Source organism: Pan paniscus, chromosome 18 (assembly GCF_029289425.2).
Source record: "Pan paniscus chromosome 18, NHGRI_mPanPan1-v2.0_pri, whole genome shotgun sequence".
NCBI lineage: Eukaryota > Metazoa > Chordata > Mammalia > Primates > Hominidae > Pan > Pan paniscus.
Genome location: NC_073267.2, coordinates 10,695,656 through 10,711,117, shown reverse-complemented (window position 1 = coordinate 10,711,117; position 15,462 = coordinate 10,695,656). Strand labels below are relative to the sequence as shown.

Sequence of the window (15,462 nt, the reverse complement as noted above, 5' to 3'; positions counted from 1 at the left end):
GCGTGTGCGGCCCACTGCCCACGTGCACCTAGGACTTGGCAACAGCGCCCGCAGTAGAAAGGCTAGGGAGGGGCTGTACAGTCCACGTCCGTCTGGGAGCTTCTTGGGAGCCTACCTTTCCCCCTACGCACGTTCTTTGCCAGCTCCTACGCGCTGGCCCGCGGGGGGACGCGCCTACTCTCCAGAATTCAGCATTGCACACGGCGCGCGTGAGAGAGGGTGTGTGTGTGAACATGTGTGTGTGCGTGTGTGTGTGTGCACGTGTGTGTGCACGCGCGCGTGTAGGGGTGGGTCCTGGGCCCACTTGCAGTTGAGTGAAGGACTCTGCACGGCCCCTTGGCTCGAGGTGGGGCGAGCCCCAAGTTCCCCAGGCACAGCGGAGCCTGGGCCCACCGGGCAGCGTCCTCACTCCCAAGCACTTCGGGTGTACTCTGCCTGAGAGGAGCCGGGTCTGTAGTTGGGGCTGGGCGTAGAGCAAAGTGTGCGGTGCACACGACGGGCTCGCAGGGGGCGGGGTCAGCCAACTAGCTGAGCTCTCAAGCTGGGACGCGGGGTCTGGGTGCCGCCTCCGCACGCCCTGCGGGGTCTGTAGTTCGCTCCGCGCCAGCAGGGGGCGGGGTTGATAACTTGGTCCTCTCTATCCCAGGTGGGAGGGGTTGGATGGAGGGTTTATTCTGTGCACCTAGGAGCTTGGTGGGGTACAGAACACGCGCGGCGCTTAGGGTCTGTGGCCCGCGGCGAACTTGGGGAATGCGGTGGGGGATATGGACAGAGTTAGGGATGGGGAAGTGCCTGGAGACAGGGGATGAGGAAGCTGGATGCGAGAACGGGCTGGGGTATGGAGAATTAGCTCGAATTGGAGTTGTGGATAGAGTTAGAGATGGATCGAGGGATGTGTATGGCGTCGGGGACTGGGAATGGAGTCCGTGATCCCAGCAGCCTATCCTGCTGCTAAGTTCCATGCCTGGCTCCTAGAGCAGGAGGCCAAGTTGGTAATCTCTTTCTTCTGGTCGCCTTGCTCACCGCGGCCCTGCCTCTCACTCTTCACCTTGCAGGGACCGTCAGTGGCGACTATGGGCAGAGTGGGCTATTGGACCCTGCTGGTGCTGCCGGCCCTTCTGGTCTGGCGCGGTCCGGCGCCGAGCGCGGCGGCGGAGAAGGGTCCCCCCGCGCTAAATATTGCGGTGATGCTGGGTCACAGCCACGACGTGACAGAGCGCGAACTTCGAACACTGTGGGGCCCCGAGCAGGCGGCGGGGCTGCCCCTGGACGTGAACGTGGTAGCTCTGCTGATGAACCGCACCGACCCCAAGAGCCTCATCACGCACGTGTGCGACCTCATGTCCGGGGCACGCATCCACGGCCTCGTGTTTGGGGACGACACGGACCAGGAGGCCGTAGCCCAGATGCTGGATTTTATCTCCTCCCACACCTTCGTCCCCATCTTGGGCATTCATGGGGGCGCATCTATGATCATGGCTGACAAGGTAAGGCCGGAAACTGATGCCCTGCCAGGACCTGGGAAGCCACCAGCTGCATGGCAGCTGCTGCAGGTCTTCGGACGCCCCTAGAATCTGTCTTGATGTGAAGTGGGGGTGGGGGTGGGGGTGGGGGTGGGAGGGTCGTGGCCACTGGCCCTGGTGAGAACCAGGTCTTGCCTCTCCAACCCAGAAATGAGTGGAAATGCCTTTTGCCTTGTTTCTGAAAATGGTGTACACCGGAGCACGTTGGTGTGTGTGTGCCAGGAAGCGCTCAGAAAACTGAGAAGTAGGCTGTGGGGTGGTGGGGGTGGCGGTGACGGCATGTTTGGAGATTTACGAGTACCATGGGGCACAGAGGTGGGCCCAGGAGCACTGGAGACATATGCTTCCTATTTTCACAATGCCAGTTTTACCTGATTGTTTTGTGGGGAAATGTCCATTTTTTCCTCTTATGGTAAGTGACTAAAACTATTTCTAAAAATTATTAAATGTGGGTAGGTTCTGGAAGAAAATGCAAAGTTTTTAGGTAAAGCACAAAAGGGCAGAAAAAATGTCATGCTTCCTCTGACTCTGCAGTTAGAGGAACAGAGGTGGGGAGTTTGAGAAGCCCTGGGCCAGAGGAGCGGAGGAGAGACCCGTTCCTCAAGGGGAGTGGGTGGGAGTGGAGAGAATTAACTCCAAACCCAGAGCATGGAGGGCCTGGCATTTTCCTTACGTGTTCTTTGTCTGGGGCTCCAAGGCCCTCAGATGAAGGAGTTGGCTCCTGAACAAAGATGGGTCTTGGTACTAAAGTTGGAGAGTCTCAAAATGCAAGAAAGAGTGTACAAAAATCCCTTGGCTCTGAATGAGAGGGAGGGTCTTTTTTGTGGACAGCCTGGGAGCTTTGGTTTGGAGAAGAAGGGAGAGAGATTTGAAGATTTGAAGGCGATGTTATGACAGCCTGGTTTGGGAATTGCACAGAAGTGGAGGGAAGGAAGAAGGCTGGAATGAAGAAGTAAAGTGAGGAATGAGAAAAAAGGGAAAGATTGGAGTTGTGTGTGTACTGTCCTCTAAGTCCTGAGAAAAGATTGGGAGTTCAGAAGGCGAGGAAAGAGTAAGTGTACTTGTGTGCCGTAGCCTCTAGCCCTGAGACCTTCTTGGAGAGTGTTCCTTAGATGGCAGGAGATATTCTAGTGGAGTGAGCAGACATTCACTGTAGCGCTTTCCTTTTGATGCTCTCAAAGCACTTTTATATTCATCACATCAGCTTTTGCTTCTGTTTCAGCGATTCCTACCAGCTCCTTTGGTAACCGTATTAATTCTTTCAGGTCTCCTGGGCTGCAGCACATTCAGCTGAAGCACACAGTTGATGCAGTGTCTTATTAAACATTCATTTTAAATGATTTGCAGGCTAGCAGAATTCCTGTGTGTAGCTGAGCATTTTCCCAGACACTTCTCAGTTTTGGGGGGCTCCTGTCTGGGAAGAAGAGAGTAGGGACTAGCCATGCTCTGCCACCACTGACAATTTCAGAACTGGAGAGCATCTTAGGGTTTCTTGGAGCATGCTGTAACTTTCAGATGAAGTGACTAAGCCATAGGGGAGTTAAGGGAATTTGCCAAGACCACATAGTGGCTGATGTAGCTAGGTAGCTGAATTTCTGATCCCAAGCTGTGATCTTCCATTCCACTAAATCAAGCCCATACTTTAATAATGTCATCCATCTTCAGGAGGGACAAGGGATCAGTTTCATTTTGTGGGAGGGGCTGAGCATGGAGAGCTATGATGAATCACAGCCTAGAGGGCTTTTGTGTGGGAGGGGCCAATCTTCTAAAGAAGGCATTGAGGGAGAAGAACAGCCGGTTTCCAGCCACGCCTTGGAGTATGATTTTGGGATTTAAATATTACCACGGATCCCTTCTTCCTTCTTGAGTTTTTCTAAAGGAGTGATAGACTGGAAACAGTAACCATACTGAAAGTGAAATTTCTGGATCCATGAGGGTTTGGCACAACCCAATGGAGAAATCTGGGAAAAGCTGAATTGGAAAAGGTGGTGTGAGACTGGGAGGTTCCGGGTAGGCTTTGGCTCTTACTTCTAAGTCTCAGTCGATAGGTGTGTGGCTCAGGCTGTCATATGACTCATTCATCCAACCGTAGGCAGAGAGAAGCCGGAAGAGTGTAGGGTCATGGAAGGGAACCCCCTTGATAGGCAGTGACCCTGCCTGCTAGTGAATCTTGACCCAGTGAATGGCAGGCTGTGACCAACTAGACCAGCAACTGTTCTTCCCTTGAAGGGGGCATTAGAAAGAAAGTTTTGAGAAGTCCAGGGAGTATGGGTGGAAACATTCTTCTCTCCTTTGGGATGAAACTGCCTTTTGGGGATGTGGACCAAAATGTGACCTCACTTAAGAGTAAGAAGAGAAAAGCAATCAGGAAAGGGCAAGAGGAAGATGAGAAAAGACATTTCCAGAGAAATCAAGAATAGAGATTTAAGAGGGGTTGGAGAGAAGAAGAATGAAAGGGTCCATTGGTTCAAAAATGGAGGAGGGGATTCGATACTCCTGATTGTTGTTGGGACTTTCAGAGTTGGTCTTGGAGACATTGGCCACTCTCTGTGATTCTGGTGGAACTGTAGGGAGATGAGGCAAGGTGGCAGGGAAGCAAAGAGCTCAGTGGAGGTAACATCGGGGTATATGTCTGGTCCCCATGTGGAACGGTGATATTGAGAGGAGTTGGGTGATACCAAGAGAAGTTGGTTTAAAAGGTCGTATTTTGAGAAACTGGGGATGTATTTAGAAAGGAGATTGTCTGAGAGGTGAACAGCCCTTCCTTCCATTAGTAACATATATAGATGGCTTGTGCTTCTGCCACATGTTTCATTTAGAGCTGAACATTGAGTTTATTTGTCTCCAAAGAAACAGTCACGGTGCATTGCTTAAAACTCTGCCTTGCCTCGCTTGCAAATGGTATTATGACTACAGCCTCAACCTTCCTAGATTGACAAGGCCTCTGCCTCCTGTTAAAATGATGTTGATTTGGTAAAGTCATCCAGAACACACGTGTGTTATATTTACTTCTACATTGGCAACATGATAGTGCCCCTGCTGGTAAGAATAGTAGTCAATTTGGTTATCAGTTAAAATGAACACACACACACACATTTTTTTTAACTTTTTTTATTTTTATTTTTAATTTTACTTTAAGTTCTAGGGTATATGTGCACAACGTGCAGGTTTGTTACATATGTATACATGTGCCATGTTGGTGTGCTGCACCCATTAACTCGTCATTTACATTAGGTATATCTCCTAGTGCTATCCATCACCCCTCCCCCCACCCCATGACAGGCCCCAGTGTGTGATGTTCCCCTTCCTGTGTCCAAGTGTTCTCATTGTTCAATTCCCACCTATGAGTGAGAACATGCAGTGTTTGGTTTTTTGTCCTTGCGTTAGTTTGCTGAGAATGATGGTTTCCAGCTTCATCCGTGTCCCTACAAAGGACATGAACTCATCCTTTTTTATGGCTGCATAGTATTCCATGGTGTATATGTGCCACATTTTCCTTCTGTCTGTCTACTTGACCGTTGAAGAAAATAACAAAGCCTTATAACAATTGAAATGTCATGCAAATGTGGTGGATTTTTGTGGTGTTAATTTAATTTACAATGGAGGTGCTAATGTTTTGCTCGCATCATTGGGTAGTCTTGCAATATAACTAAATTAGAGGTGAAAATAAGGCTGGGTGAGGTGGTTCACACCTGTAATCCTAGCACTTTGGGAGGCCGAGGTGGGTGGATCACCTGAGGTCAGGAGTTCAAGACCAGCCTGGCCAACATGCTGAAACCCCATCTCTACAAAAATACAAAAATCAGCTGGATGTGGTGGCAGGCCCCTGTAATCCCAGCTACTCAGGAGGCTGAGGCAGGGAGAATTGCATGAACCTGGGAGGTGGAGGTTGCAGCAAGCCAAGATCATGCCACTGCACTCTAGCCTGGGTGACAGAGTGAGACTTTGTCTCAAAAAAAAAAAAAAAAAAAAAAAAGAAAGAAAGAAAATTAAAATCAATAAATAAGAGGTGAAAATAATGCTCGATGTAGATGAAGTTCTAATCTTATCTTGGCTTGGCCATTTTGACCCTGTCTAAGTGAAATACACTCCAGCTGCAGTAATAGTCCCTGGTAAGCCCAGAATATGGGCTAGATCTTTACACTTCTGCTCAGTGTCCTTAACCCTCTCATCCCCCATCACTTCTCCCCATATTCCTAATTGCTCCATGCAGGAAAAGACGAGGCTCAGATTTTAGCTATATCCATCCATGCCAGTTATCACTTGGGTTTCGTTTTCTATGTTATTCCTATGCAAGCCTCATGTCTTCTGCCAGAGTGTAAGTCGTTTGAGGGCAGATTTTTAAAAAAACTGTTTATCTGTATATGTGTATTTGACATAACAAATGCTTCTCTCCTCCGCAGACATATAAAAATAATGCCTTTTCATTGCAGAGCACTTAGGAAATACATTGAAATTTAAAGAAGATAAAAATCTCTCTCCAAATCCTATCACCATGGGTAAACATTACTGACACTTTGGTGTATTTCCTTTTATCTATTTAGTTGCATGCTCAGGATTTTATACTATATATGGTTTTTCTTATTGTGCTTTGCCCTCTGTGGACTTTCTTAGAGGATTCAAGATTTTCTTTAATTCTGGAAAAATCTCAGCCGCTATCTGTTGGATTCTTTCTTTCCATCATTCTTTCTATTCTCTGCTTCTGAATATACATGCATATGTATAGTCATGCGTTGCTTCATGGTGGGACACGTTCTGAGAAATGGATCGTTAGGTGATTTAATCGTGTGAACATCACAGAGTGCACTTACACAAACCTAGGTGGTATAGTCTGTTACACACCTAGGCTATGTGCTATAGGCTGTTGCTCCTAGGCTACAAGCCTCTACAGCATACTCTACTGTATGAATGCTATACTAAATATTGTAAGCAACTGTAATACATTGGTAAGTATTTGTGTATCTAAACATATCTAAGCACAGAAAAGGTACAGCAAAAACTTAGAATATAATCTTATGGGACCAGCATTGTGTACTTGTGGTCCATTGTTGACCTAAACCTCCTTATGCAGCACATGACTGTACTATATATGTATATATGTAATTTCTCAATCAATTGTCCATGTATCTTTTTTTTTTTTTTCCAGTTGTCTGTTTGTGCTGTGTTTGGGAAGGTTTCTTCAATTCTATACTCCAGTTAACTACATCATTTCATTTGTGTCTGGTCTATTATTTTATTTTAGAAAGAAACAGCATGGATGGTCTATTATTTTGACTATCTGTTGAGTTATGGATTTCAACAAGGATATACTTTATTTCCAAGATAATACTTGGTCCCTCTTTACACCTCCCTGTTTTTTGTGTTATAAATAATGAAAAACTCTTCTCACTTTGTGCATGTAACTCCCTCCCCTGTCCCTTCCAAGATTAAAAAATATGTATTATAAAGCTCTTCTCTGATTGCTCTAGCATCTTTCCTTCTTCAGTTGTGAAGTCCTTCATTCGTAGAGTCAGTTAGTTGGATGTTCACATATGTTCTTTAATTTTTGTTTGTGAACTTATTTTCAAGGCAACTTTATGATTTCTTATGCCCTATATCTGTGAGGGTGTGTATTTTAAGCCAGAGCCCATGTCAGCAGCTCAGGTTTGTACTCTCTTCCCATTCTACATGGCCTGTGGTACAGGCTTAGGAGTCCTTCTCATGTAGGTGACTTCATTTTGGCTCCTTGACACAGATAGGGTCCTGCTTTTTGGCTGTGACTAATGGTGGATGGTGCGGATGTTCCAGCACCATCCACACCTAGCAGCCTCATTCTAGGTCCAGTTCTTCCCCTTTTTCCCTGGATGGACATTGACACCTCTGTTCTCATGGTCATATTGGACCTATCCTCCATGGATTATGTGGCTTTGATTCCTACTTGAAACCCTAGAGTCCCATCTTTCAGTTCATTTATTTTTAGGGATTACTCTCTACTTTTCATCTGTGATTCTCTTTTCTTATTTCCAAGCAATACTATGTAAATTTAAAAATAACTAAAGGTTTCTTTATAAATTCTATGTCTTAGGAGCAGAAAAGGAAGGTTACTGAGTGTGTTCACTCGGATTTTGACCCAGTTTTGTTTCACAACCTGCTTTTATATATTTTTTTAAACTTGATTATGTATTCTTGGAATTTTCCTTTATCACTACATAGACTTCTTAAACTTGATTTTCAATGGCTGCAGAGTGTTCAGTTCATACCACAATTATTTTAACAATTTCTCTCTTTTTCCACCATTAATAAGATTCATTTGTGCTCCATAGGGGCATCCTTTTCAGTACCTCGCACTTGTCCTGCCCTTTGCGTTTGTTACACGGTAAATGTTTGTTGATTGAATGAATCTAGGCATTGGCTCCGATGCCAGCTTGTTGGAGCTTCCGGATGAACATATCACAATATGGTTCAGGGCATTCGTGCAGTGTTTGTTCCCTCAATGCTGACTGATTTCATAGGTGTTTGCCAATTTTTCTCTTCTCTCTAGTGGGCAGATAATTACCAGCCATCCTGAGGATTAGCATAAATTGGGGGGTTACATAGGAAAGGCCTGTAGAGAACTGCTGAGTAACAGCTCATCAGCAGGAGGTGGAAGTTGGTGCTCTTGTAACCTGGCAGCTCCAGGGTTTGGATGCGAGTGATGGGCCTTCCCATTAAACACTGAAAGCTCTCGAAAAGGGCAGACGCACAGATCGGAATGTTGGTGGAGCCCACTCAGCTCCTGTTAAAGAGGCATCAGGTAGTTCCTGGGAGAGTGGGGAGACCTATCTTTAGTCTTTTCCATGAGGCATGTCAGATGCAATCATCAACACCTCCTCACTTAAGTCATCAGAGACCAACAGGCATCCTCCTGGTAGCGTGATTCACACTCCAAGTAGCCCTCAGGGGTTGCTGATAATCGTTTGGGCCCTGAAGAGCTGTGGTCTGGTGGGTTTGGAGCGGTGTTTATCTTCTTTCTCATAGCCTCAGATGGAAAATGCTACTGTAGGCAGAGTGAGTGGGGAAAGAGAGAGAAAGAGGGCTGTGCAGAAGAGAAACAGGAACTGAATCTCTGGTTTGTAATAGAGAGTTGGTAGCCTCTGATAAGTCATCACATAAATGAGACATTATAAGGTTATTAATTGGTGTCTTTTGTTTGTCCTGCATCCCCCACCCTTGATCTTTCAACTTCTAATTCTTTGCCAACGTTTTAAAGTTGGAAGACATCCCATTGAAAAGAAAATCCAAACTTCATGCTGCTTTGAAACAGTCAGAAGGCCTGGCCACACTGGCCCCGATTCCCCCTATGGCAACAGTTGGCTGGAGATGAATCTCATCCCCCAACCCCACCTGCCGCGATCCCTGCCCTCCCACTGCCATCCTGGGACAGGACAGGTGCCCCTCCTTTCTTAAATTCCCAACAATCACTTCACTTCACTTCACTTCACTTCACTTCACTTCACTTCACTTCACTTCACTTCACTTATTTATGTTACGTACACAGTGTCCTGAAGGCACTTGGCTGTGAGGCCTATGATGTAGGTGAGGGAAGTAGCTCTTCCAGGGGCTGCTCCTGGATAAGACGGCAGATCTATGGCATGTATGCAACCATGGATGCCATATTCACTGCTGCCATCATTAATCTCCTATAACACCTGGCCCTGTTGAGCCCACTGGCCTTAAGGCCTTCTCAACACAGTACTCCAGGCAGCCATGATGAATCAACTTGAGTTGGAAGATCCAAGAAAACCTTGGACAAAGAGTCTGAAGAATGAAATTCAATTTCCAAAAATACCTGTGTGACCTTAGAAAAGGCCCTTCACCTGTCTGAACCTCTGGTTCTCCTGCAAAATGAGGATTTGGGACAAAATTATCACTAAGATCTCTTCCAGCTCTGAAAACTTTGTGCCTCATCAAGGAAAGACTGGCAACAAACATACCAAAATATGAATAGCAGTTATCTTTGGGGTGGTAGACTCATGGCTGCTTTAATCTTTTAAAGAATGTCATTATCAAGTGGTTAATATATTGTACTTTGAGTTAGATTGCCTGAATTTAAATTCAGGGATTCCACCTCTCACTGGCTGGGTGATCATGGGGAAGTTCTTAATATCTTGAGCCTCAATGTCTTCATCTCTAAAATGGGAACAATAATAGCATCCACTTTATAGAGTTGTGAGATTTAAATGACATCATGGATATTAGTCCATGTCTCAGTGCCTACCTTATAATAAATGCTTATTACAGGAATGCTATTGTTATTGTGTCTGCATTTTTTAGTTTTTATTTTTCTCCAGTGTACACGTACTTTTTAATAACCAGAAAGAGTGATTAAGGATGATGTGGTTACATGAGGATATGCTCTGCAAGAAACTGGGAGTGAATCCCACAGAACTGTCAGAAGTGGAGGGTCTAATATGAAATGATTTGTATTTTCTTAACTGGGACAACCAGAAGCTTCCTTTGCCTTTGTAGGACTTGCTGAGAGCTTTATCCTGGCAAACTGAAGCTAAATGTGGCCAGCGTGAAAGTGATTGTAGGAGAAGACTATCTCATTGACCTTTGCACTAAATGACTCCACCAACTGGACCATATGTTTGCACGAGGCTTAGGGATTTAGAGTGTGGACATATATAGTTTCTCATTTTATCTCTGCCAAGGATTAATAACTCAGTGATAGCCTGGGGAACCTGGCAGCTCCAAAGGTATTTGTTTAAAGAATCTCTATTTTCAGATGAGGAAATAAAGGATCTGGGAGTTGCAGTAATTTGTGCATTGTTCAAAGCTGTAACTAGAACCTAGGGCTTTGGGTTCTTATTCTTTTGCTCTTATTTTATTACCCTTTCAAGTTAATGACTACGAATACATTTGATTTAGGGAAGGGGCTCAGATGCAAGACAAATAACAGATTTTGATGTTCATATTTTGGTTGTCTTGACTAAAAGGATTAGGATGTTGGATGAAGGAATTAAAATTCAAAACTTCAGATTGAAGTGATGGAGCCACTCTAAAGACTGCACTGGAGGTTCCCCTGGTACCGCACTCAGCTTTAATGAGGTTAACTGAGAAAGAAAAATTGTATATATTAAAGGTGTACAACACAATTTTTTTTTTTTTTTAAGAAAACAGTGTTTCACTCTGTTGCCCAGGCTGGAGTGCAGTGGCATGATCCTAGTTCACTGCAGCCTCAACCTCCTGGGCTTAGGTGATCCTCTCATCTCAGCCTCCCAAGTAGCTAGGAACACAGGCATGTGCCATGATATCAGGCTAATTTTTAAATTTTTGGTAGAGACGGGGGTCTCACCATGTTGCCCAGGCTGGTCTTGAACTCCTGGACTCAAGCAATCCTCTTCCCTTGGCCTCCCAAAGTGCTGGTATTACAGGCATAAGCCACCATCCCCAGCCCCAAATGATATTCTGATATACATGTAAATGTGAGATGATTGTCACCATCAAACTAATTAACATATCCATTACCTCACATGGTTACATTTATTGTGTGATGAGATTACTTAAGATGTGGTATCTTAGCAAATTGCCTGTATACAATACATTTTTGTATTGTCACCATGCTATCACCAGTCACCATGCTATACATTAGGTCTCTAGAACCTATTTACCTTACAACTGGAAGTTGGTGCCTTTTGACCAACCTCTCTCAATAGTTTGAAGAAGAATTTTCACTATTGCAGAAAGGGGGATGTGAGACTTTCCAACTCACTTAGTCATAATGCGGCTGCCTCTGTTCCAACTATCACATCCAACTCACTTGGGAATGGTTTTTGCAAGGGTCATGAACCGGTGTACTGCACGCTGAATCTGGCTCATAGATGCATTTTGTTTCACCAGTACAGCATTTTTAAATGCTTGAATTTTAATGTCTTTAGACAGCATGCATTTTCAAATTCACTACAGCTGTCCCCACTCTGTTATCCCATATCTAGGGTGATTCATACATTTATGTTAATGATATGGTTTCTGTGAGTATTTGAGATCATGGTACTCAAATCCAGACTTTTTATTTGTTTGTTTGTTTATTTTGTATTGACCAGAAGCTCAGCAGATCCTAAGTGGGGATATGTGGAGGCCACATATCTAGAAATATATGTGGAGGTCACATATGTTGTGGCCTTATAAAAAGTGGAGGCCACATTTATAGAAATATAATGTTTAAATCAAGGGAGGTGATAGCTCCATTATACCTCTTCTGTTGTTTGGAGTGCTTTCAGGTGCAAGTAACAGAGTCTTTGACCAACAGTGTCTTAAACCATTAAAGACATTCAGTTTTTTGCTTAGTAAGGAGCCTCAGATCTAGCTTAGTGACTTAATGTCACATTGAGGACTCAGATCCTTCCCATTCTTCTACTTTGCCTTCCTCAGCTGCTGGTTTATCTGAGTCACAATATGGCTGCTTCTGTTCCAGCCATCACACCTTCACCTCCTAGCATTCAAAACTGGAAAAAAAGGGAGAGAAAAATAAGCCTTCTTCTAGGGCCTCTATCCTTTCATTGGAGTAGACTTCCTCTTACATGTCAGTGGCCAGAACTGGGTCACATTCCCACTGCTCAAACAACAATGATAGAGATCCAGGATTCCTCTCTGAGAATGGGTAATTGCCACTGAGCAAAATTGCTTCTTTTAGCAAGGGTGTGGGGTGATGCTTCAGTGGTACAACTGGTGATGTCTCCAGCAACACTAACACCATTATATGTAGCATTGCACTTAGTTCTGAGGAGTAATATCTAAAGATGGACGTTGAAAAATTGCAATGCATGCAGAAAAAGGGCCTTTAGGATTGCGTAGACTCTAAATGAAATATATTAAGAGTTTCAGAAGAAGTATTTAGGGATGTTTAGCCTGGAGAAGGGAAATCTCAGAGGGGATATGGGAGAAGTGTTCAGATACTCCATGGGCTGTTACAAGGTAGAAGGTTAAGTCTTAATTTTGTTATTGTTCTGGGGACAGACATAAGAGTGAAATAATAATAATAATAATAATAATTATTATTATTGTTATTATTTGAGACAGAGTTTTGCTCTTGTCGCCCAGGCTGGAGTTCAATGGCACGATCTCGGTTTACTGCAACCTCTGCCGCCTGGGTTCAAGTGATGCTCCTGCCTCAGCCTCCTGAGTAGCTGGGATTACAGGCACTTGCCACCACCATCAGCTAACTTTGTATTTTTAGTAGAGATGGGGTTTCACCATGTTGGCCAGGCTGGTCTTGAACTCCTGACCTCAGGTGATCCACCCACTTTGGCCTCCCAAAGTGCTGGACTACAGGCGTTAGCTACGGCACCTGGCCAAGAGTGAAACTATAAGGAGTAAAGTTTCATCTTGATATGAGGAATAAGCTTCGGCAATTAGGTCTCTAACAGAAGACTGCGAGGATTCATGGAATAGGAAGGATATGTCAGGATATGATTGAGCTAACAGTGACTGTCTGTCCCTCAGGAATGAGGTGGAAAATTGGGCTTGCAAGGTTGGGTTGGGTCACCTCTGAGGCTCTTTCTTATTCAGACACTCTGTACCTCTCAAATCCTTGATTTTTAAAAAAAATCTCCAAGCCTTGGTGCTTTAGGCCAAGCATTTGGCTGAAAACCAACATCCTCACTTTTTCCAAGTGTGTGAGTAATTCAGTATAAATTTGCCTGGCATGGAGGAGGAATTTATAATCCCTGCATCATCACCTCAAGTTCCCAAAAGACTTTACATTATCCTGAAGGTAGAAGATATTTGAAAAGCAGACAACCTATGTATATATCAACTCACACACACATATATAAATAAAAACTTAAGTAGTTCAGCTGGCGTCATATTTACTAGTGAAAATGTTTTTGGCTAAGAAGCTCATCTACAGAAGACAATGTTTAGAATAATTGCCAATGATCTCGAAATGGGGTGTTTTTGCACTTGTATCAGGTTAATCATTATTACTTAATAAAGTATATTCAGCTTGTTTTGCACATCTTACTGTAGTAATATGTTTGTATTCTAAAGAGCCAGCCAGACTCCTCTCTGGTTTTTCAGTTGGCAAATTATTCTTTTTTGTCAGTTGTATTCTCCTGCATTTGGAACATCTGCTTATGGCAGAAAATGCTCTAGATACTATTCTGTTGTTTATTCACTTCTCCTATTCCCCCACATTCCCCCAAAGAAAAACGAACCTGAAATTGCTTTCCAAATGCTTTCACTTTCTGTTCAAATTTTGGAACTTTCCATGGGATGGCAATTGATATATTGTCTCCATTTTTTAAACTTTGAAATAGATGTTGATGTGCAGAGCGAAAAAATCTACATAATACAATAGAGCATTCAGAGAAAGAATATTTGCTCCATTAATGCATCGTAGATCTTCGAACTCAGGTTCCCTTCCATGGAGGTGGCTATGTTACCCATTTCAGGAGGGAAAATATTAATTGGAATGGAAGTTTCTTTCTGTTTGTGATTTTTTTTTGCTGAAGTTGGCATATGGAAAGGATCTTCTCTTAAACTACAATCCCTGACTTGAAAACTACAATCCCTGACTTGAAAAAGGTTAATTGTTTCCATTGGTCCCTAACAGTGACTCTTTTGCCAAAACAAAAATAAACTCACTCTAAAATGTAAGTTGTGATTTCCAAAAATCACTGACACCTTGAAGCTTGGCTCACAAACTCACTCAAAGAATTTAAGATAATTTGGGGTGATTTTGGGGGGAGTTGGGGACCACTTTAAAATCTAATGAAGGCTACGGACCCTTCCAGAGGAGTGCGTGTTCATAAACATGCAGTCAAAATTATGTGCAATTTCAGGGGATCACAGACCCTCTGAAACCCTTTCATAGACTTCCTTGGATTTGATTTATTTATTGGTTTATTAACACAGTTGATCCTTGAATAATGCAGGCGTTAGTTGCATTAACCCCCATGCAGTTTAAAATCCATGTATAACTTTTGATTCCCATAAACTATAGCCCACTGTTGATCAGAAGCCTTACCAATAACATAGACAGTCAATTAATACAAATTTTGTATGCTATATGTATTATATAGTAGATTCTTAAGTAAGCCATAGAAAAGAAGATCATAAGGAAAATCATAAGGAAGAAAATATGTTTGCTATTCAAGTGGATGTGGGTCATCATAAAGGTCTTCATCCTTGTCTTTACATTGAGGAGGCTGAGGAGGAGGAGGAAGAGGAAGGGTTGGTCTTGCTGCCTCAGGGGTTGGCAGAGGGAGAAGAAATTTGCATATAGGTAGACCCATGCAGTGTGTTGTTCACAGGTCAAATGTATGTTCATTCTTCATACATTTCGTGGCTTTGTCCTTGGACCAAAATGCTTTGTGGATGCATCTGTGATCAATTTGTTTCAGAATCTAGCTGGGGAGACTCATAATGCAAGTCCAGTATGATTGTATTCATGGGACCATGGGAATGCAGAGGAGGGACAGCTTCATCCACAGGTCTGAGGGTCGGGATCTGGGGTCAAATTGGAGAGCTGGTCTGGAAGAGGCTTGCGTCCTGGGTGCCTGCCCCTACAGGTTGTCATCCCCCGCGGCTGAAGATGAGCTGTAGAGGGAAGGCTGGCTCATGGAGGAGCAGAATTGAGTTCACAATTGAAGACTTCCTCTCCTCTTAACCTGTTCCTCAAGGCTGCCAGTCTTGAGTGGTCTTGATAGCTTCCAAATTCTCCTCTGGATGGCATTTCTTACCATCAAACATTGAGCTTTTTGCAGATTTCTGTTTTTTTGTCACAAATGGCTGAATGTCTCCTGCTCTATCTTGTCTCTTCAAATTAGGAATACCTGCCCAGGAAGAGTGAGTGGCATTTGAAATCCATGTTGTCTTGCTAGTCTGCTGTCCTAGGGGTGAAAGAAAAAGACATAGTTTCCAGGTGAATTGTTTTAATGCTAAGATATCTATAGGACTGAGGAAATGTAGTATTAAC

At 43.9% G+C, this 15,462-nt stretch overlaps 1 protein-coding gene across 2 annotated transcripts in view; it reads left to right on the top strand.

Annotated features, from left to right (window-relative positions):
- Positions 1–1,055: 1,055 nt before the first annotated feature.
- GRIN2A (glutamate ionotropic receptor NMDA type subunit 2A) overlaps positions 1,056–15,462 on the top strand; it is a 427,756-nt gene continuing 413,349 nt past the window's right edge. The window contains exon 1 of one of the 2 annotated variants that reach the window (XM_003808294.5): positions 1,056–1,487. In XM_003808294.5, the coding sequence (XP_003808342.1) occupies positions 1,074–1,487 (414 nt within the window). In that variant the 5' untranslated portion in view covers positions 1,056–1,073. The remainder of the gene's footprint in view (positions 1,488–15,462) is intronic. The other variant, XM_008960383.4, reaches the window with a different exon arrangement.